The 22,785-nt window shown below is 47.7% G+C and overlaps 1 protein-coding gene across 2 annotated transcripts in view; it reads right to left on the bottom strand.

Moving 5' to 3' along the window:
• Positions 1 to 369: 369 nt before the first annotated feature.
• The window catches only part of snx8a (sorting nexin 8a), a 41,155-nt gene continuing 18,739 nt past the window's right edge, over positions 370 to 22,785 (bottom strand). For both annotated transcript variants that reach the window (XM_070901342.1, XM_070901341.1), the window contains 7 exons: positions 17,978 to 18,058; positions 16,680 to 16,840; positions 14,205 to 14,337; positions 13,317 to 13,385; positions 12,733 to 12,882; positions 6,592 to 6,741; positions 370 to 6,219 (listed from right to left, as the gene is read on the bottom strand). In XM_070901342.1, coding sequence (XP_070757443.1) covers positions 6,100 to 6,219; positions 6,592 to 6,741; positions 12,733 to 12,882; positions 13,317 to 13,385; positions 14,205 to 14,337; positions 16,680 to 16,840; positions 17,978 to 18,058 — 864 coding nt within the window. In that variant the 3' untranslated portion in view covers positions 370 to 6,099. The remainder of the gene's footprint in view (positions 6,220 to 6,591; positions 6,742 to 12,732; positions 12,883 to 13,316; positions 13,386 to 14,204; positions 14,338 to 16,679; positions 16,841 to 17,977; positions 18,059 to 22,785) is intronic.

Raw genomic sequence — 22,785 nt, forward strand, 5'->3', positions numbered from 1 at the left:
GAACACGTGGTGGTTCCATCTATCCCCTCACCACCACCAGCATTTCCAAACTCCTGCCCTGACAAAGACAAGTAACGTTTCGCACCCATTCTGTGTCACAATTTAATCAAGCTTTCTTTTTCATAGTTGCATCTGTCCCACAAACTTAATGGGAGACTTATTTTTGTACTATGTTGTTGTATCGGGGCTGTTCTCATTTAGATTAACATGCAAAAAAGGTGAATTTTTTTTAACATTCAACTGTCCTGTTACTGCTGCTTACAAAAGGCACACCATCCCAGAGGTTTAATATATAATTTATTGTAGATACAATTCTTATACACAGTAAATATATATATTGCAAACCAATGAGTTTGCTTAATATTCTGTATACATCAATAATCTGCAAAGATTTTAACAAATGTTATTCAGTAAAGTGCGTCAAATATTAAACCCTGTCCGGTCGATGGAGCAGAAATAGTATATGTTTATAAGACAAGTTGTTATACATTGTAGATGATCAGCACTTAACTCTCCAGATTAGCAAGAACCTTTTACAGTTCAACGTCCTTCCTTGTAAACATCTCCCACGAAACAAAATTTTCTGTGCCACCAACTCTCTCTTTCCTCCCTCTCCCCCTTCCCCCACAAAATGTTAATCGCTTCTGAAAAAGCAGCAACTGACAGTAATGAGCACGGGAAGGCCAGGGGGGGAAACCAGTTACAGCTCCCACCCCACGGGGAGGCGGCCCCCACTGGGAGAGCAAGTGCCACGCATTATCATTTTTGAGAATCATGTAAAAGCGAGAGGCGCATATATTTCTCAGAAAACACAGTGTAGGGCTGTATCCCTTCTGCAGACACGAGTATCCCGATTAACACATTTTCTGATAAATCGGAGGTAACCCTCTATTAAAGCACTCATTTAATACAAGAGTTCAGCTCTCCCTGCTACTCAAAACATCCACTGTTCTTCCTCCAATCATAGTGAGAAACCTGCTTGGCTGCCCGTAAGGTTTTTTTGGGGTTAGGTACATACACCTGGGAACGGAGTCAAGCACTGCCAGGTCCCTCTGCCCAAACAAGGTGCGTCACAATCAAACTCCACCACCCTGGCTGCACCAGTGGGAGGTTTCAATTTCTCCAGACACCCAGTTCTGGGACCTCGAGTGAGTCTGGTCAATTTGGATATTATTTCTACCATGAACTGGATTGAGGCTGCCCCAAACTCAATCAAATCCAGACAAAACAACAGAAGTCTCGCAAACAAACCGGCCTGGATTTGAGCCAAGGCCCCAGAGGGGCAGTCCTCAGGAAGAGGGGCACATTGCCCAGAGACTTAAGGCCATTGTAGAGTCTTACTTTGGAGTCTCCCGATAAACAGGGACTGCATGCAATGACAGCACCATTCTGGCTGGGAATAGAGATGTTCGGGTAACTTCCCCCGTCAATCACGCCTGGAGACCGCAGTGCTGCAAGTGACTGGGATCGATTTTACACAATTTGTATTATGCAACTATCCTCCACGCACTGCACTTTGCTGCAGAAATCATCCTGCTTTTATCGGGAGATTTTGCTGTAGTTTGTCATGAGTGGTTTGCTATAGTTCATAGAGACTCTTTTTAAATAGACTCTGTGGACTGTTTAAATAGGCTCTGTTGTAAAAAATAAAATGTGTTGAGTCCCGCCATAAGTCCCACCCCGCCTCCAACTCATTGGCTGACAGAAGTGGTGTCAACAGGCACTCCGATTAATGGGCTTTGTCTCGAACAAAACGGTTATTTCAATTGGGGGGTTTTAAACTCACATCGGGGTGTGGTTACAGAGTCATCTCCCTATCTCAGGGCTCGACAAGCAGTTAATAAAAAAAACCACATAGGCTACTCTTCAGATATCCCATTCCTGGCACCTCTCGTCAATTTCCTCCAAAGTGGGATGCTTCCTACTTGCTGACTTGGTGACAAAGGATCTCTGCGCACAATCTCAGCACCATCCTGCCACCACTGGGTAAAAATAAACAATAGTTCAGGAAAGGTCGGTGTTCCTGACCCCGTCGCAATCAAGAAATGGCAAAGTACAAAAACAAACAAGGTAAAGTTCTACTGATTGTCGGAAGAGCTTTCTGTGGCTTAACATTTAGTGCGATAATAACAGTCTCCGCCCTGTGCCGAGCTTGCAGCTAGCAATGCGATCATAATCAGGCAACAAAACCCGCTGAAGGTGTCTGCAGGGCGGCTAGACTCATTCTCCATCCCCCACCCGTCAGTATCAGAGAAACATTCAGTGGGTCTTTTTTTTGCCCTCCCACATTAAAAAAAAGACTTGGATTTGTAGAACGCCTTGCACACCCGCGGGACATCCAAGAGCGCTTTACTGCCAAATAAAGTACTTTACTGTCTGAAGTGTTGTCACTGTTGTAATGCAAGAAATACTGCAGCCAAATGGCACACAGCAAGCTCCCACAAACAGCAATGAGATAATGTGTGGTTTTTTTGTCCCTTTTTGAAAAAAAAAGTGATGTTGAGGGATGAATACTGGCCAGAACTCCCCCTGTTCTTGTTGGAAATGTAGTGCTAGGGGATTTTTAGCATAAGTTTAGTAACAGGACTTCGATACGGTGTACGAAACAGAAACGGAGTTTCCCAGTTTGCAAAATAAAACCCGGCAGCAGCGAGTCACCTCTGACTACACGTCACCCATTTCACATTGGGCAGCTGGGCAGAACTACATTGGTAGAGGACAGGGAGCAGGTTACTTTCAGCCAGTCAATACTGTATGTATTATGAAGAAAGAAAAAGAATTGCATTTCGACAGCGCCTTTCACGTCCCCAGGACGTCCTAAAGCGCTTTACAGCCAGTGAAGTACTTTTTGAAGTGTAATCACTATTGTAATGTGGGAAACGCTACAGGCAATTTGCACACAGCAAGCTCCCACAAACAGCAATAGGATAAACCCACTGCAAAAAATACCAGAGTCTGCACAATCCTCGTTAAGTCACGGTGAAATACTTGTATCGATCGATTAAATCATTTAACGGTTAACTCGTCCTTTAGGATTAGGGAACGTGTAAAAAGCCTACATCTCTCAATTTCCTGCCACAGGGCGAGGGTTGAGGGAGAACACAGAATGGAAGCCACCATCACCATTCTGGACAGCAGTAAAGCCCATTACTCGATAGTTAGACTAAGCATCGTGCTACATGTATTTCCCTCGCACCATGCAAGGACAAGGTCACATCTTTCTGTGAACCAGAGGTGTTTCATACCAAAAACCCCAATGGAAGTTTCAGTCCCTCCACGTTCACATATTCCAACTTTCAGCCATCAGAAGGAAAGAGAAGGAGAGGGGGAGAGAGAGAGAGAAAAAAAGAAAAAAAAAAGAGAAAGAAGTGATGGAAGAGAAAGAGAAAAAAGACTTGCATTTCTATAGCACCTTTCGCGACCACGCAACATCCCAAAGCATTTTACAGCCAGTGAAGTACTTTTTAAAGTGTACTCACTGTTGTAATGTAGGACATTTTGTGACATTCCAATGTGCTGAACACTTGGATAAACAAACAAAAAGGGTCCTGGAGAGAGAACTACTGCCACAGGAAGAGGTAACTGGAGACACTTCCACCCATCTCTTAGCCCTCCCCCACAGGCATGGTTTTGAGGTTAGATGCAAACACTGGAGAAAATATTAAAAAGTCTGAAGTATTCTTACTGTGAATGATAATGCCAGCAGCAATAATAACCGGGTTTACAGAAGTAAAGACAGCCCATGGGCTCCCTTGAATCCAGCGACAAGGACATTCGCCTCCTCATCCATGGCCAACTCAGGGTGTTGGTCAACCCCTCCCTTCCATGTTGCGGGGGGAGGGGGGGGGGGGGGGGAAAAGAGATTTGGAGATCGCAGATTTGACCAGATTCCAAACCAGTTCAGGACAAAAACACAGTAAATGCTTTTTCGCCAAGTTCAGCTTTCTAATGCTACCCTCAACGCCCCCCTCCTCCCCCTTTTCTCGATGGTTGGCTTCACCGTTTTCCCCCTCCCCTCGCTGCCAACAAACACCCAAACGCTGGGAATTGGAGCAGCCAGCTACAAACCGCAGCAGAACACGTGCGGAATAGAGTTAATCACTTTACGGCACGGTGGGAGGCAAACGCGCGGGGTTATTTTTCTTGTTTTTGCAAGATCTCGGGGTTGAGGGGACATTGGCAATCTATGTGAAATCGTCTCTCGTGATGTAGGTCGCCTCAGTCAGGTCAGGAGCTTGTAAACAGTTCTGACGAGGCGTTATCCCGTAGGCGACACAGCCCCCCTCCACCCCGGTCAGTTATTGCATTTCAAATGGCGGAAATACACAGTGATTTGTGGAGTTTGGTTTACATTCTGGGGGCAGCTTTTCTGCATTCGGGCTAAAAGGTCTACACTCAAAAAAAAAGGTTAACTTGTCCTTTCCCTTTTTAAAAAAGTTTTGATGAACCCATCTCATCATTTTAAATAGCCTTCAAATAATTTCTATTTTTTTTTTTAAATAATCAAACTGCTCTTGCAGGAATCAGCCAACCAAAAATTCTCGAAACTTAAAAAAAAAACCCCAGAAGGGTTGTAGTTCCATGAATACATTGGAATTTCCCATCCTGCTGTCAGGGGGCAGAGCATCAGCCTCTGTCTAAAACCCTCGGCTGGGTCCAAAGGCATTTCAGATCAGTGACTGCTCAAAAGCTGAGCTTCCAGCCCACGGCACTAAAGTGGAAATGTGTGTGTGTGGAGTTGCACAACAAAAAAAGAAAAGCTACAATTCCAATTTGGCAAGGGATGCTGTACGATTAAATATAACATGCAGCCAATAATTTAACCTTAACCCCACAAGAGCAGAATTTCCTTTGCAGTTCGGGGGTAGGGGGAATTAATCTAAATGTCGTACTACAATACCACATGTTAACACGCCACACCTCCGCTCACAAACACGGTTTAGAGACACTGCTTTTTTGCACATTAATAAATATTCTTTCGACATGTGCAGTTGGATAGCTGATACAATGGAGTGTTTCAATCAGAACGAGGTTATTCAGTGCATCCGCACCAAAGCCAGTATAAGTCCACATCAGGTGCGGGTGCCAATATGCCATTAAATCCACATTGGCTCAGGGTCCAAGTGATCGTTCCAGACTCCGCATAGATTGCGGACTGGGAGCAAGCTCTACAAATTCCAAAGAGCCCATTTTAAACCAGGCTCCCGTCGGCTTCAAATTAAGCCCAGTGCCAACAGCATCTCCAATCATCCCTCAGCTACACTTACTGGTTTGAGGGGAGGAGGGGGGAAAAACAATGGAACAAATGGTTTTAAAAAGCAGGCAACAGGACCGGGTCGGTCTCATCACAGCCCCGAGAGAGAATCGAACCTCTGCTGCCAACAGACTGTCCCATCAGGTCTACCAAATCACGGATCTCCTCCTCCCCCCCCTCCCAAAAACAGGGTGAGAACCGTACCCAGAGAGGTGGCCGCACTTAACCTGCACACCCACCACCGCTGCTCGAGCAGGTCGAACTAGAGATAGCAATGTAATCACACCCCACCCCCCCGTGAAGCAAGGATAACATTCATGTTATCATCACTGCAAGATTATCAGGGAGTAGGTTAGAATACAGCAGCCCCGGGTCATCCGGATTCCACCCTCACTTGGCCGGGGGGGGGTTCCCCCACAGCTATTTGTCGCTCCCCCCACCCCCAGACAACCAAAATGCACTGTGGATAATTGAAGAGAACCATTCTAAACTTTGAAACTCTTTACACAAGGCAATTTGCCGATTGCTTCATTGCAGTGATGCTCCCAGTTGCATTAAACTTGGGTCATAAATCTGCATCGCAACAGCTAAACAGAGGGGAAAGGGGTCATTTCAACGGCTCTGTGCACCCAAGAGCAGCTGGGCCATCACTCCAATCACTGACTGAGTGTAGCCAAGCCTCAGGTAACCAATTTCAAACTAAACCGAGGAGAACTCCCTTTGGCAGGGAACAATACTCAAGTGTTTTATGGCAGGGGGGGGGGGGGAAAAGGGAGGAAGGAGGAAGACAAAAATAAAACACTGATCTTCGTCCTTGTCCGTCGGAAACACGGGAGCGTCGCAGGTCATTGTGGGAAGAAGGAGGTTGGGCTCTGCCAATTCCCGGGTGACAGAGGGGGCGATGGCACTCCGTTGGGCAGGAGACCTCCCAACTTCGGTTTTAAGTCATTCCACACTTCACTCATCTGGAGCAGGGGAAAAAAAAAAAAAAAAATCACAAGCCAGTAACTACCAATTCAACCAACAGTTCAAAACAGTATCGAAGGGGATTATAATCTACTTCAATATCCGGTAACATTAAATATTACGGGTGTAATAGGAGCCTCCAGCCATTCAAATCCATTGAGGGAACAGAACAACATTGTCAAAACCATGCAGGAAGGATCAGGCTCAGTGGTGATGCTCCATGCAGTTGAACAGCCAAACACCCTTGGGCCTGCTCTTGAATGGCCACATGGGCCAGGTGCTAGAGGGCAGGTGGTGCCCACGGAACTGCAATCCGGGGGTGGGGGGGGGAAAAAGGAGGAAGGGAACGGAACACGCAGGGCTAGCCGTACCTCTCGGTGTCCCTGGATCTGGGAGTCGATGAAGGCAGTCAGCACATGGGAGGTGATGTGCAGGTAGAGGTGGATGAGCTGAGTCTCCTGGTGCAGGCAGAACAACGAGAAGTAGTTCCGGAGTTCCATGGTCAGGATCGTGTTCTCTTGCTGAAATACAAGATCGCAGTTGAAGGCAACGTCAATTGGAACGGAACATTGAGAGAGTTTAATTGATGCAATGTGTTGGGAGATGGCTGTATGTGTCACTTTGCAGCCTCAGCTCGCATTGTGTCCATGGCAACCCAATCTTTTTCACAAGATCAAGGTTCCACCCCCAAAACTAAAGGATCGGTTAGGCTGCGCCAAAAAGGAAGAAATCCAACGGGGAAACAGAGAATTTTTTTTTTTTTGCCGTACTTGGGCCCCCAAAAAACAGGCGTAACTCTTCAAGTACGCCCAAAAAAATGCTTTGGGGAAAATTGAACCCCACCCCCCCCTCACACAATGGGATTTACCAGTAGTTCAGTTCCTATGGATTGGAGGGTAGCTAATGTAACCCCACTTTTTAAAAAAGGGAGAGAAACACAGAATTATAGACCGGTTAGCCTGACATCGGTGATGGGGAAAATGCTGGAATCAATTATTAAAAAGATGTAATAGCAGCGCATTTGGAAAGCAGTGACAGGATCGGTCCAAGTCAGCATGGATTTATGAAAGGGAAATCATGCTCGACAAATCTTCTGCAATTTTTTTGAGGATGTAACTAGTAGAGTAGACAAGGGAGAACCAGTGGATGTGGCGTATTTGGATTTTCAAAAAAGGCTTTTGACAAGGTCCCACGCAAGAGATTGGTGTGCAAAATTAAGGCACGTGGTATTGGGGGTAATGTATTGATGTGGATAGAGAACTGGTTGGTAGACAGGAAGCAAAGAGTGGGAATAAACGGGTCCTTTTCAGAACGGCAGGCAGTGACTCGTGGGGTACCGCAAGGTTCAGTGCTGGGACCCCAGCTATTTACAATTTAAATTAATGATTTTGACGAAAGAATTGAATGTAATATCTCCAAGTTTGCAGATAACACTAAGCTGGGTGGCAGTGCGAGCTGCTAGTAGGATGCCAAGAGGCTGCAGAGGGACTTGGACAGGTTAGGTGAATGGGCAAATGCATGGCTGATGCTGTATAATGTGGATAAATGTGAGGTCATCCACTTTGGTGGCATGAACAGGAAGGCAGATTATCTGAATGGTGACAGATTAGTAAAAGGGGAGGTGCACGAGACCTGGGTGTCATGGTACATCAGTCATTGAAGCTAGGCATGCAGGTACAGCAGGCAGTAAAGAAAGCAAATGGCATGCTGGCCTTCATAGCGAGGGGATTGGAGTATAGGAGCAGGGAGGTCTTACTGCAGTTGTACAGGACCTTTGAGAGACACCACAGAGTATTGTGTGCAGTTTTGGTCTCCTAATCTGAGGAAGGACGTGCTTGCTATTGAGGGAATGCAGCAAAGATTCAACAGACGGATTCTCAGGATGGCAGGACTGACATATATGAGGAAAAACTGGATCGGCTAGGCATATACTCACTGGAATTTAGAAGACCGAGAGGAGATCTCATAGAAACGTATAAAATTCTGACGGGACTGGACAGGTTAGATGCAGGATGAATGTTCCCGATGTTGGGGAAGTCCAGAACCAGGGGTCACAGTCTAAGGATAAGGGGTAAGCCATTTAGGACCGAGATGAGAAGAAACTTTTTCACCCAGAGAGTGGTGAACCTGTGGAATTCTCTGCCACAGAAAGTTGTTGAGTCCAGTTCGTTGGATATTTTTCAAAAGGGAGTTAAATGTGGCCCTTACGGCTAAAGGGATCAGGGGGTATGGAGAGAAGGCAGGGATGGGGTACTGAGATTGCATGATCAGATTGAATGGCGGTGCAGGCTCGAAGGGCCGAATGGCCTGCTCCTGCCCCTATTTTCTATGTTTCTATGTTTCTAGCTGCACTGAAGGGAGGTCACCACCATGACGACATTTCCAGCTCGGGGCTGTTTTTAAACAGTGTTGATGGTCTTATGCTCCACAGAAGGGGAGTGGGGGGTGGGGAGACAGAAAGACCATCAGACATTGTGGCATATCTTCCACCCTCCATTGCTCGAGGATTAGTCTAGAAGGTGTCACCATTTAGTTCTTCCAATATTGCCAAATAAATCGAATAACTTGTATTTATATAGCGTCTTTAACATAGTAAAATGTCCCAAGGCGCTTCACAGGAGCATTTATATACTTTGACACTAAGCCTCAAGGAAAAATTGGGGCAAGTGACCAAAACCTTGGTCAAAGAGATAGGTTTTAAGGAGCATCTTCAATGAGAGAGGTAGCGAGGCGGAGAGGTTTAGGCGGGAATTCCGGAGCTTAGGGCCCAGACAGCTGAAGGCACAGCCACCGATGGTTGAGCGATTATAATCAGGGATGCTCAAGAGGGCAGAATTAGAGGAGTGCAGATATCTCGGGGGGTTATGGGGCTGGAGAAGATTACAGAGATAGGGAGGGGAGAGTTCATGGAGGGATTTGAAAACAAGGATGAGAATTGTGAAATTGAGGCGTTGCTGAACTGGGAGCCAATGTAGGTCAGTGTGCACAGGGACGATGGATGAATGGGACTTGGTGCAAGGTAGGACACGGGAAGCAGAGTTTTGGATGCCCGCCCTTTAAATGTTTTTATTTAACTCGTTCTTTCCCAGAACCTCAAAACACCTCATCGCGCCTCCACAGTCTTTCTTTCAATTGACCTACATTGGCTCCCTGTCCGGCAACACCTCGATTTTAAAATTCTCATCCTGGTTTTCAAATCCCTCCCTGGCCTCGCTCCTCTCTATCTCTGTAACCCCCTCCAGCCCCACAACCCTCAGAGATCTCTGCTCTCCTCCAATTCTGGCCTCCTGTGCATCCCCAACTCCCCTCATCCCACCATCAGCGGCCGTGCCTTCAGCCTGCCTGGGCCCCAAGCTCTGGAACTCCCTCCCTAAACCTCTCTCTCCTCCTTCAAGACGCTCCTTAAAACCGTGACCCCTGTCCTAATATCTCCTTCGGTGGCTCGGTGTCAGATTATGTTTGATAACGCTCCCGTGGGCCATTTTACTACTTTAAAGGCGCTATATAAACACAAGTACAGGCAACTCCCGATTATCCGTACAAGGATCAAACGGGAAACCGTTGTAACAGGATTTACAATTCTGTTGCCAACAAGTGAAAAGACAGCTCCAAATAATTTGGAAAAATGGCCTTCCAAACACTGTGCTCATTTGTATTTGCACATTCTCTCTCACCGTAAAAATCACCCTTCTCTGCCCTTGCTTTGCCGGTGTGTGCATACGCTGCTGCAGCCGCTGTCTCTCACGGCCGCCGCTGATGTTGGGAGCGGGGGCAATGCCGGCACTGGGTACCAAGCACAGAAACTGTACATGCATGCTGGTAATGTCCATCTTTTGTAACTGTTTGTATTGATTCATTAAAGTTTTAACTTTAAAATGTAGACTCAACCGAATGGAAAAATCGTTTACCTGGAATAGCTCAATCCCCGAGGGACCCAGATAATCGAGAGTTGCCTGTAAAACCCCAAGCTCGGCATCATCTAACCACCAGTGCAGGTTTACTTCCCTGCAAAAGCCCCAAACGCAGGGACCTCGGCGCCTGTGACAAGAGCTGCTTTTGATCGCGCTCTCGATCGAGGGCAGGGTTGGTCTCAGAATTCTACGCTACGTTCAAATTGCTTCCTACTGTACACCCTCCGAGCTCACAACACCCAGCACTCGCAGTGCAATCATTAAATCTTCAACTCATCCACGCACTTCAACCCGCCCATGAAGACCCCGTTTCTTTCCATCAATTTCTCTATGTCTAAGAGTAAGGAAGTCTTGCTACCATTGTACAGGGCCTTGGTGAGACCACACCTGGACACAGTTTTAGTCTCCTTATCCGAGGACTAATAAACTTGCCTTGGAGGCGGTGCAACAGAGGTTCACCAGATTAATTCCTGGGATGGTAAGGCTGTTTTATGATGAGAAATTGTGTAGAATGGGCCTATACACTCTGGCATTGAGAAGAATGAGAGGTGATCTCATTGAAACACCTATGGACTGGAGGGTAGCTAATGTAACACCACTTTTTAAGAAAGGAGGTAGAGAGAAAACGGGTAATTATAGACCGGTTAGCCTGACATCAGTAGTGGGCAAAATGTTGGAATCAATTATTAAAGATGAAATAGCAGCACATTTGGAAAGTAGCGACGGAATCAGCCCAAGTCAACATGGATTTATGAAAGAGAAATCATGCTTGACAAATCTTCTAGAAGTTTTTGAGGATGTAACTGGTAGAGTAGACAAGGGAGAACCAGTGGATGTGGTGTATTTGGACTTTCAAAAGGCCTTTGACAAGGTCCCACACAAGAGATTGGTGTGCAAAATTAAAGCACATGGTATTGGGAGTAATGTACTGACGTGGATAGAGAACTGGTTGGCAGACAGGAAGCAGAGAGTCGAGATAAACGGATCCTTTTCAGAATGGCAGGCAGTGACTAGTGGGGTGCCGCAGGGCTCAGTGCTGGGACCCCAGCTATTTACAATATGCATTAATGATTTGGATGAGGGAATTGAGTGTAATATCTCCAAGTTTGCAAATGACACGAAGCTGGGTGGCAGTGTGAGCTGTGAGGAGGACACTAAAAGGCTGCAGGGTGACTTGGACAGGTTAGGTGAGTGGGCAAACGCGTGGCAGATGCAGTATAATGTGGATAAATGTGAGGTTATCCACTTTGGTGGCAAAAACACAAAGGCAGAATATTATCTGAATGGTGGCAGATTAGGAAAAGGGGAGTTGCAGCGAGACCTGGGTGTCATGGTACATCAGTCATTGAAAGTTGGCATGCAGGTTCAGCAGGCGGTGAAGAAGGTAAATGGCATGTTGGCCTTCATAGCTCGGGGATTTGAGTATAGGAGCAGGGAGGTCTTATTGCAGTTGTACAGGGTCTTGGTGAGGCCTCACCTGGAATATTGTGTTCAGTTTTGGTCTCCTAAACGGAGGAAGGACGTTCTTGCTATTGAGGGAGCGCAGCAAAGATTCACCAGACTGATTCCCGGGATGGCAGGACTGACATATGAGGAGAGACTGGATTGACTGGGCCTGTATTCACTGGAGTTTAGAAGGATGAGAGGGGATCTCATAGAAACATTTAAAATTCTGACGGGACTGGACAGGTTAGATGCAGGAAGAATGTTCCCGATGTTGGGGAAGTCCAGAACTAGGGGACATAGTCTAAGGATAAGGGCTAAGTCATTTAGGACTGAGATGAGGTAAAACTTCTTCACTCAGAGTTGTTAACCTGTGGAATTCTCTACCGCAGAGAATTGTTGATGCCAGTTCGTTAGATGTATTCAAGAGGGAGTTAGATATGGGCCTTACGGCTAAAGGGACCAAGGGGTATGGAGAGAAAGCAGGAAAGGGGTACGGAGGTGAATGATCAGCCATGATCTTATTGAATGGTGGTGCAGGCTCGAAGGGCCGAATGGCCTAATCCTGCACCTATTTTCTATGTTTCTATGTAAGATTCTGAAGGGGATTGACAGGGTAGATGCCGAGAGGTTGTTTCCCCTGGCTGGAATGTCTAGAACCAGGGGGCACTGTCTCCGGGTAAGGGGTCGGCCATTTAAGACAGAGATGAGGAGAAATTTCTTTAATCACTCAGAGGGTTGTAAATCTTTGGAATTCTCTGCCCCCGAGTGCTGTGGATGCTGAGTCTCTGAATATATTCAAGGCTGAGATGAATAGATTTTTGGAGTAGAGGGGAATCAAGGGATATGGAGATCGGGCGGGAAAGTGGAATTGAGGTCGATGATCAGCCATGATCTTATTGAATGGCGGAGCAGGCTCGATTGTCCACAGGGCCTACTCGTGCTCCTAATTCTTATGTTCTCATGTAACTAATGACCATCACCCCTTTTCTTTTTGTTAGGGACCACCCTCAGTCCAAGAGCCAGTCAATACTCACTCGCTGGGTTCCCACATGAAGAAAAGGCAATTTAAACAAGGCACTGGAAAAGCTATACAACTTCCCTTGACCAGACTCTCCACCGACAGCAAAGGTCAAAGGTGAAAGAGGAGCAGAGCACCTGCACGATTCGGGACTCCAGTTGCTCCACAGAAATCTGCTCCTTGCTTTGCACCGTCACGCTCATCATCTGCCGTTTCATAGAGCTGTATTTCTGCAACGCTCGCTGGTGCTCATGAAGGACACCTTTCTCATGACGTTCGCACAAGTCCTGAGAACAGAGACACGAACACAGGGTTACTGGCGAGAGATCCAAACACAGGCAGTTCACCGCAAACTTAGAAAGGGACCGATTGAGGAACCTCCGAAATTATACTGCGATTAAACAATTCGCGTTCCGTCTCATCCTCCAGATACAGAGCCTCTCTGCCGCCAGCTGGTCAGACGGTCAGCAATGCTGGCCAGAGAGTGGTCAGCAGAGCCCCAGTGGTCAGTGAGCCAGACCAGCCTGCCCGCTTGGGATAAGGAGCACGCCAGCGAGACAACGATTAAAAATAAATGCTGGAAACACACAGCCAGTCAGTCCGGGTGGAACCCACCGTCAGAACCCCAAGGGTTATATCCGAAACATTAACCCATCCTCTGGCTGACCCGCTGGCTGCGATTGGACTTGCTTCAAATACAATTCACATTGGCATTACTGACCTTGTAGGACTGCAATAAATCCAGGAAGAGGTTGAGTTTTTCCACCACTTCCTCCTCCTCTCGCTTCCCCTGTTCAAGGAATGGAAGCAAATTTAAAGACTGTGCAACATATTTCTGCAATCCAATTAAAGTACATTTGTCCCTTCTCTAATCCAATCGGCGCCCGTGGCTGATTTACCATTATGGGCCCTGGTGACTGCACGCCACTATTAATCTGGCCACTGGGAGGCGCCACACGAGTTATGTTATGTTGAAAGTCACACCAGAAGTTTGGTGTAGTGCAGGGGCGCTCAATATTGTCAACGGACCTCCAATCAGACTGTTACTGACCCTGGGGTACCAGTTCCCAAATACCTGGATGCAACTGCACTTTCCAATATTAATATTAACAGCGTCAGCCATGGCTCAGTGGGTAGAACTCTCGCCCTCCGGAGTCAGGAGGTTGTGGGTTCAAGTCTCACTCCAGAGACCCGAGCACATAATCTAGGCTGACACTCTAGTGCAGTGCTGAGGGAGCGCCGTGCTGTCAGAGGTACCGTGATCAGATGCGATGTTAAACAAAGGCCCCATCTGTCTTCTCGGGTGGATGCAAAAGATCCCACAGCACGATTCTGAAGAAGAGCAGGGGAGTTATCCTCGGTGTCCTGGCCAATATTTATCCCTCAACCAAAATCACTTAAAAAAAAAAAAAATTTTTTTAATTCTCTGATAATTATCACAGCGCTATTTCTGGGACTTTGCTATGCACTAATTGACTGCTATGTTTCTTTACGTTACAACACTTCAAAAGTACTTTGTTGGTTGTAAAGCATTTTGGTTGGAGAAATGCCAGATCATTCTTCCTCTGTTGCCCAGTGGTGCAAGACAGTATTTAACCATTGGACGTACCTGCTGAGCAGCTTTATCGGCGAGTAATGCAAACTCCACGGATAAGCCTTTCAGGGCTTGTTTCAGGGTGCTCCAGCTGTTGCTTGCCGCTGATGCCCAAGTAGGGATCGGTGTTGTGTCAGAGCCCAGGGTGCTGAGACACAGGAAGGGGGGGAACCAAAAACCAACACTTAGTTACAGGAATTCAGAGAAACAGATTACAAAAACACCATCCCCTCCAAGTCACACACCATCCCGACTTGGAAATATATCGCCCGTTCCTTCAACGTCTCTGGGTCAAAAATCCTGGAACTCCCTCCCTAACAGCACTGTGGGAGCACCTTCACCACACGGACTGCAGCGGTTCAAGGCGGCGGCTCACCACCACCTTCTCAAGGGCAACTAGGGATGGGCAATAAATGCCAGCAACGCCCAGACCCCATGAATGAATATATATATATTTTTTTAAAACTGTAGGAATCAAATCGAGCCTACGATTTTCAAAATAAGCTGTAAACTTGTGGTAAATTGTTTGTGTATTTAACAGCGGCTACACTTCAGAATTAAGTCATTGGCTGCGAAGCACTTTGGGATGCCCAGTGGTCGTGAAAGGCGCTACAGAAATGCAAGTTGTTTCTTATTTTAATCGTGGCAAACGCAGGTTAAACTTCAAGACAATTGGACCTGGTTTGCCACTTGTGAATCAGTGCACGCAGTCCCATTTCTCAATTTCAATCAGCCCCCTCAGTCTGCGGGAGATTTGAGTTCCATCAGCACAAACATTTCCTTCCTGTGCTGTGCCAGAACCATTCCTCAGTTCAGGCTGGCCCCTCAAGCTTCTCCTGGGGATGTGACGGGGGGGGGGGGTTGCTATTTTGAGCCTCGGTCGCTGACCCTGCAACTTAAAGATCTCCGTAAAACTCTTCCTGCTAAGACAAGCAAATTGCAGCTGTTTCCAATCACACAGCCTGGCGAGGAGCTTGCTTTCTATTCTCTCCACGTGCCCCCCCCCTCTCTCTCTCTGGCCTGCTCTTTCTTGGCGTGTTGTGTGGCCACAATCAATCATTGCTCAGCCCGCTGAACTCCCGATAAATTAACTCCTTCACTGAACACAACTTTTGCTGGCTTGACTGGAACAGTTTCCCTGCTCATGTAATAAAGCATTGACAATTTCAGCTTGCGATGTACCCCTCGAAAACCTGGCTGGGCCAATAGCTGCCAAAGTAGTATAATAAAATAACTTATGTTGTGCAACCTCAGCCCCCCCCCCCTCCCAGCCCAGCCCAGCCCCTCCCCCCCCCCCCCTCAGCCCCCCCCCAGCCCCTCCCCCCCCCTCCAGCTCCCTCCCCCCCTCCAGCTCCCTCCCCCCCCCCCCTCCAGCTCCCCCCTCCCAGCCCTCCCCAGCCCCCAACACCTGTCTGTTTCCCCCCCACCACACACCACGGGATATACCACAAGCAACTTGACCCCATTTTCTTCTGTATTTTTCCCTCCGTCATGGTCGAATCTGACTTTGAAACCGAGGGGGCTGGACTGCTCCATGTGATCTCCGTCACCCGTCACCAGTCGCCGCGCCCTGCCCCCTGCCCCCCCCCCCCCCCCCCAGGCTCAACTCTCCCCTCCCTCCAAGCAGAGATACATCGTGTCCCTCTGCTCAGCATCAACGGAGTAGAGTGCAGCAGGTGTCAGAAATACGAGAGCACGACAGACAGAGCGAGAGCGAGAAAGAGGGAACTCCCGGATGCTACAGTTATACAGGGTATTGGTGAGGCCACACCTGGAATACTGCGTGCAGTTTTGGTTTCCATATTTACGAAAGGATATACTTGCTTTGGAGGCAGTTCAGAGAAGGTTCACTCGGTTGATTCCGGAGACGAGGGGGTTGACTTATGAGGAAAGGTGGAGTAGGTTGGGCCTCTTTCATTGGAATTCAGAAGAATGAGAGGTGATCTTATCGAAACGTATAAGATTATGAGGGGGCTTGACAAGGTGGATGCAGAGAGGATGTTTCCACTGATGGGGGAGACTAGAACGAGGGGGCATAACCTTAGAATAAGGGGCTGCCCATTTAAAACTGAGATGAGGAGAAATTTTTTCTCTCAGAGGGTTGTAAATCTGTGGAATTCGCTGCCTCAGAGAGCTGTGGAAGCTGGGACATTGAATAAATTTAAACAGAAATAGACAGTTTCTTAAACGATAAGGAAATAAGGAGTTATGGGGAGCAGGCGGGGAAGTGGAGCAGGGTCCATGATCGGATCAGCCATGATTGTATTAAATGGCGGAGCAGGCTCAAGGGACCGTATAGCCTATTCCTGCTCCTATTTCTTATATTCTTATATCTCTCCACTGAGATAAGGGAAAGGGGGTTTCGGGGAGGGAGGGGAAAAAAAAAAAGAGAGAAAAGATTGCTGAAAATCCAGAGACCCAGCACAGCAACAGGCGAGTAGAACACGACATTAACCGAACCCACGTTGTGGAAAGTCTCCGAAAACTTGCCTCAGCTCCTTCCCAAACAGGAGGAGGTCAGTGGCGTTCTCGGCGGATCTGTACGCCATTCTCTCCGCCCGGTCCCGCAGCTTGTGGAAGCTGTTGTAAATGTTACGAATCAGCTCCCTGCTGGCACCAAACTGAGCCTGGATATCGGGAGGCAGAAGTTCCTGCGGTTTGTTGGGGAGAAGAGGTGTGGGGGGGGGGGGGTGGGGGGTGAGGGAAGAAAGAAAGGTCAATGCAAACAACTGGCCCTCGTGGAATGAACGAACCAACAAAACATTTCTTCCTTTCGATGAAACGATTGAAAGCTGGGCACTTCCTTCTGCGCAACATGCAGTTATAGAATCTCTCTCAGACTTTTTAAAATGTTGGGATACTAAACACCAGGTCAGATAAAAGTCCCTTCAAGTTGTCAACCTATTCCAGCTCGCCTTTCCACAATGCCAGCACTACCTGTTCACCTCGGAGTCAGAATGTTGTGGGTTCAAGTCCCCACTCCAGGGGCTGGAGCACATAATCTAGGCTGACACTCCCAGTGCAGTGCTGAGGGAGTGCTGCACTGTCAGAGGTGCCGTCTTTTGTACGAGACGTTAAATCGCGGTCCCGTCTGCTCGCTCAGGTGAGCATAAAAGATCCCATTGCACTATTTCGAAGAAGAGCAGGGGAGTTCTCTCCGGTGTCTGGCCAATATTTATCCCTCAATCATCATCACTAAAACAGATGATCCAGTCATTTATTTAACAGAAATCTGGAAATTTCTCTCCACCCCCACCCTCCCTCCCCAGGGTCAATTGGAGCTTTCAAGATGGAGATCGACTGATTTTTTTGGAGGGTAAGGGCATCAAGGAATATGGAGCAACAGCGGGTAAATGAAGTGAAGGTGCAGATCTGCCATGATCTCCTTGAATGGTGGAGGAGGCTCGAGGGGCTGAATGGCCAACTCCTGCTCCCAAGTACCATCTAGCCAGGCCTCGAGCTCAAATTCAGAACACAGATCCTTTAATGTTGTGCATTGGGCTTCTTGTGAGACACCCTTGATTGAATGACCCCAGATTGTTCCCATGGCCAGTGATGTGATCTGTAACCAACAGTACTTAATGTTATAGACTCTATTATATTGGCTGCAGACAACCCAAGTTTAGACAGACGTGACCAGAAATTATACTCTAGGTTGATTTGGATATACCATGAAGATCGCATTGTTACGCTTCACGGAAACCCTCGTGAGGACACTGCTAGTACGCTAACCATCACTGGATTAGCTGGGACAACAGTCACACCAACAGCACGGCTCCAATCGTTACCTTGGCTGTTGCTGCTATTCCACACGTCATAAACTCATCACCCACACCTCGCAATGATTCCCGAATCTTATTCTGGACGTCCTTTATTTAAAAAAAAAGAAAGAGAGAAAATCTTTAAAATCTTATTTCAAGGAGGGGGTCAATTTTTAAAATAACTTTTTTTTAAAAATTCATTCTTGGGATGTCTCTGGCAAGGCTGGCATTTATTGCCCATCCCTAGTTGGCTGAAGGTGCTGCAGTCAGAGTTCGACCAATCGAAAGGTGACGTCACAGCCAAGGGGGTAAGTGATTGGCAAGTAGTTTTTCTTTTTCTTTTCTATATCAGTAAGTAACATTTAGCATTGTTGTTGCCAAATTAAGTTTATCTAAGGGTTAAGTCATGGCAGGAGAGCTCGGACACGTGTTATGCTCCTCCTGTACTATGTGGGAAGTCAGGGATGCTTCCGGTGTCCCCGACGACTAAGTGTGCGGGAAGTGCATCTGCCTCCAGCTCCTGACGGACCGCATTGCGGCACTGGAGCTGCGGGTGGATTCACTCTGGAGCATCCACGATGCTGAGAATGACGTGAGTAGCACGTCTAGCGAGTTGGTCCCACTGCATGTAAAGGGTACACAGCCAGATAGTAAATGGGTGACCAACAGGAAGAGCAGTGCAAGGAAGGTAGTCCAGGGGTCCTCTGCGGTCATCCCCCTGCAAAACAGATATACCGCTTTGAGTACTGTTGAGGGGGATGACTCATCAGGGGAGGGCAGCAGCAGCCAAGTTCATGGCACCGTGGCTGGCTCTGCTGCACAGGAGGGCAGGAAAAAGAGTGGGAGAGCGATAGTAATAGGGGATTCGATTGTAAGGGGAACAGATAGGCGTTTCTGCAGCCGCAACCGAGACTCCAGGATGGTATGTTGCCTCCCTGGTGCAAGGGTCAAGGATGTCTCAGAGCGGGTGCAGGACATTCTGAAAAGGGAGAATGAACAGCCAGTTGTCGTGGTGCACATAGGTACCAACGATAGGTAAAAAAAGGGATGAGGTTCTACGAGACGAATTTAGGGAGCTAGGAGCTAAATTAAAAAGTAGGTCCTCAAAAGTAGTAATCTCAGGATTGCTACCAGTGCCACGTGCTAGTCAGAGTAGCCCGAGTAGGAATCGCAGGATAGCCCAGATGAATACGTGGCTTGAGGAGTGGTGCAGAAGGGAGGGATTCAAGTTCCTGGGACATTGGAACCAGTTCTGGGGGAGGTGGGACTAGTACAAACCGGACAGTCTGCACCTGCACAGGACTGGAACCAATGTCCTAGGGGGAGTGTTTGCTAGTGCTGTTGGGGAGGAGTTAAACTACCATGGCAGGGGGATTGGAACCTATGTAGGGAGACAGAGGGAAATAAAATGGAGGCAGAAGCAAAAGATAGAAAGGAGAATAGTAAAAGTCGAGGGAAGAGAAACCCAAGGCCAAAAAAAAAAAGGGCCACATTACAGCAAAATTCTAAAGGGGCAAAGTCTGAAGGCTCTGTGCCTCAGTGCAAGGAGTATTCGGAATAAGCTGGACGAATTAACTGCGCAGACAGCAGTTAACGGATATGATGTAATTAGCATCACGGAGACATGGCTCCAGGGTGACCAAAGCTTCCATAAATATGTAAAGAGGAAAAGATTCAGGTGAATTTATAATGGGGAACAAAGAAATGGCAGACCAATTGATCAAATACTTCGGTTCTGTCTTCACGAAGGAAGACACAAATACCGTATATACTCGCGTATCATGCGACTTTTGAAGACCTAAATTGTAACCTAAATTTGGGGGGTCGCATGATACGCGAGATACAAAATTTGCGGGTGTGAAGTGCTGGCCAAGATTAGGCTGTTAGGCTGTTAAGCAGACCGTATCCACGCTGAATCTCGGCAGGTATCTCCTGGGCTGGATTGCAGCCTCTATTGTCGCTTGTACTGTATCGGGGGGGGATGAGAGAGAGTCGCGGAGGTCTGGGGGGGGGGGGGGGAAAGAGAGAGTCGCCGAGGTCGGGGGACGGGGGGGGGGGGGGGGGAGGAAAGAGACCGGACCGCTTCCGACCTGACCCCCGCTCTCCCTACCCCGGCGACCCGACCTCCGCTCCCCCAACTCCCCCCCCCCGACCCGGCAACCCGACCTCCGCTTCCCCCCGGTGACCCAACCCGACCTCCTTCACCACCCCCCACCCCCCCGGCGACCCGACCTCCGCCACCCACAACTCCCTCTGAAGTTTGCTGCATTATTAGAGGCTCCATCTATCTCAGCCCATGCTTCTTTTACCCGCAAACACAGTAGAGGCTGTGGCTGAACGATGCTAGTCAAGCCAGCTGGAACGATTGCTGTATCGGTGTTCGATTCGCGAACAGCTTTCACAGCAGAATCCACTCGATGTTTCATGTTAAGGTCTGTATTCGATCTCAAAAAAGTGACTCGCATGATACATGAAATATATGGTAAAATCATGTTTTGGGGACGAAAATTTAGGGGTCGCATGATACGCGAGATCGCAGGATACACGAGTATATACGGTAACCGTCCGAATGTACTAGGGGACAGTGGGTCTAGTGAGGAGGAGGAACTGAAGGATATCCTTATTAGGCGGGAAATTGATGGGATTAAAGGCCGATAAATCCCTGGGGCCCGATAGTCTGCATCCCAGAGTACTTAAGGAAGTGACCCTAGAAATAGTGGATGCATCGGTGATCATTTTCCAACAGTTTATTGACTCTGGATCAGTTCCTATGGACTGGAGGGTTGCTAATGTAACACCACTTTTTAAAAAAGGGAGAGAAAATGGGTAATTATAGACCGGTTAGCCTGACATCAGTAGTGGGGAAAATGTTAGAATCAATCATTAAGGATGAAATAGCAGCACATTTGGAAAGCAGTGACAGGATTGGACCAAGTCAGCATGGATTTATGAAAGGGAAATCATGCTTGACGAATCTTCTGGAATTTTGAGGATGTAACTAGTAGAGTGGACAAGGGAGAACCAGTGGATGTGGTGTATTTAGACTTTCAAAAGGCTTTTGACAAGGTCCCGCACAAGAGATTGGTGTGCAAAATCAAAGCACATGGTATTGGGGGTAATGTATTGACGTGGATAGAGAACTGGTTGGCAGACAGGAAGCAGAGAGTCGGGATAAATGGGTCCTTTTCAGAATGGCAGGTAGTGACTAGTGGTGTGCCGCAGGGCTCAGTGCTGGGACCCCAGCTCTTTACAATATAAATTAATGATTTGGATGAAGGAATTGTGTAATATCTCCAAGTTTGCAGATGACACTAAACTGGGTGGTGGTGTGAGCTGTGAGGGGGACGCGAGGAGGCTGCAGGGTGACCTGGACAGGTTAGGTGAGTGGGCAAATGCATGGCAGATGTAGTATAATGTGGATAAATGTGAGGTTATCCACTTTGGGGGAAAAAACACAAAGGCAGAATATTATCTGAATGGCGGCAGATTAGGAAAAGGGAAGGTGCAACGAGACCTGGGTGCCATGATTCATCAGTCATTGAAGGTTGGCATGCAGGTACAGCAGACGGTGAAGGCGGCAAATGGTATGTTGGCCTTCATAGCTAGGGGATTTGAGTATAGGAGCAGGGAGGTCTTACTGCAGTTGTACAGGGCCTTGGTGAGGCCTCACCTGGAATATTGTGTTCAGTTTTGGTCTCCTAATCTGAGGAAGGACGTTCTTGCTATTGAGGGAGTGCAGCGAAGGTTCACCAGACTAATTCCAGGGATGGCTGGACTATCATATGAGGAGAGACTGGATCAACTGGGCCTTTATTCACTGGAGTTTAGAAGGATGAGGGGATCTCATAGAAACGTATAAGATTCTGACGGGACTGGACAGGTTAGATGCGGGAAGAATGTTCCCAATGTCGGGGAAGTCCAGAACCAGGGGACAGTGTCTTAGGATAAGGGGTAAGCCATTTAGGACTGAGATGAGGAGAAACTTCTTCACTCAGAGAGTTGTTAACCTGTGGAATTCCCTGCCGCAGAGAGTTGTTGATGCCAGTTCATTGGATATATTTAAGAGGGAGTTAGATGTGGCCCTTACGGCTAAAGGGATCAAGGGGTATGGAGAGAAAGTTGGAAAGGGGTACTGAGGGAATGATCAGCCATGATCTTATTGAATGGCGGTGCAGGCTCGAAGGGCCGAATGGCCTACTCCTGCACCTATTTTCTATGTTTCTATGTCATGTAGCGGTTTCGGACAATAGAGTGGTTTGCTCGGCCATTGTCAGAGGGGCAGTTAAGAGTCGGCTACATTGGTGTGGGACTGGCGTCACATTTAGGCCCAGACCAGGCAAGGACGGCAGGTTTCCTTCTGGAAAAGACATTTGACGCGGCAAGATAGGAAACGGTTTTATTCAACCAAAAAAAAAAAGGTCACGAGGAAATATCTGGTCAGCAACAACTCAAGCGAATGAATGATGCATCAGGTTGTAACAAGCTCAGAGACTATTCTTAATGTTGGTCACCAGTAACTGAGCAAAACGACCATTTGATTAATGAGAATGTTATTCTCAGCATGCCCAGTGTGGTGAAGCGTACGGCCTGGGTGGTGGGGGGGGGGGGGCAGGGAAGAAAAGAGAGAATTCTAATTTTAGGAAATTCAGTTTTGTTGTCCTGCCGACCTGTTCACTACAACTACTGCAGTAGCACAGACATCGCGATGTTACAAAACACTTGTATTTTTCTTCGAGGTCACATCAAGCACAGCTCTGGGAGATTTTCTCCCCTCACGGGTCCCCCACTGGGCCCCACACACACACACACACACACACACACACTTCAGCCGCCTA

Source organism: Pristiophorus japonicus, chromosome 15 (assembly GCF_044704955.1).
Source record: "Pristiophorus japonicus isolate sPriJap1 chromosome 15, sPriJap1.hap1, whole genome shotgun sequence".
Taxonomy (NCBI): domain Eukaryota; kingdom Metazoa; phylum Chordata; class Chondrichthyes; family Pristiophoridae; genus Pristiophorus; species Pristiophorus japonicus.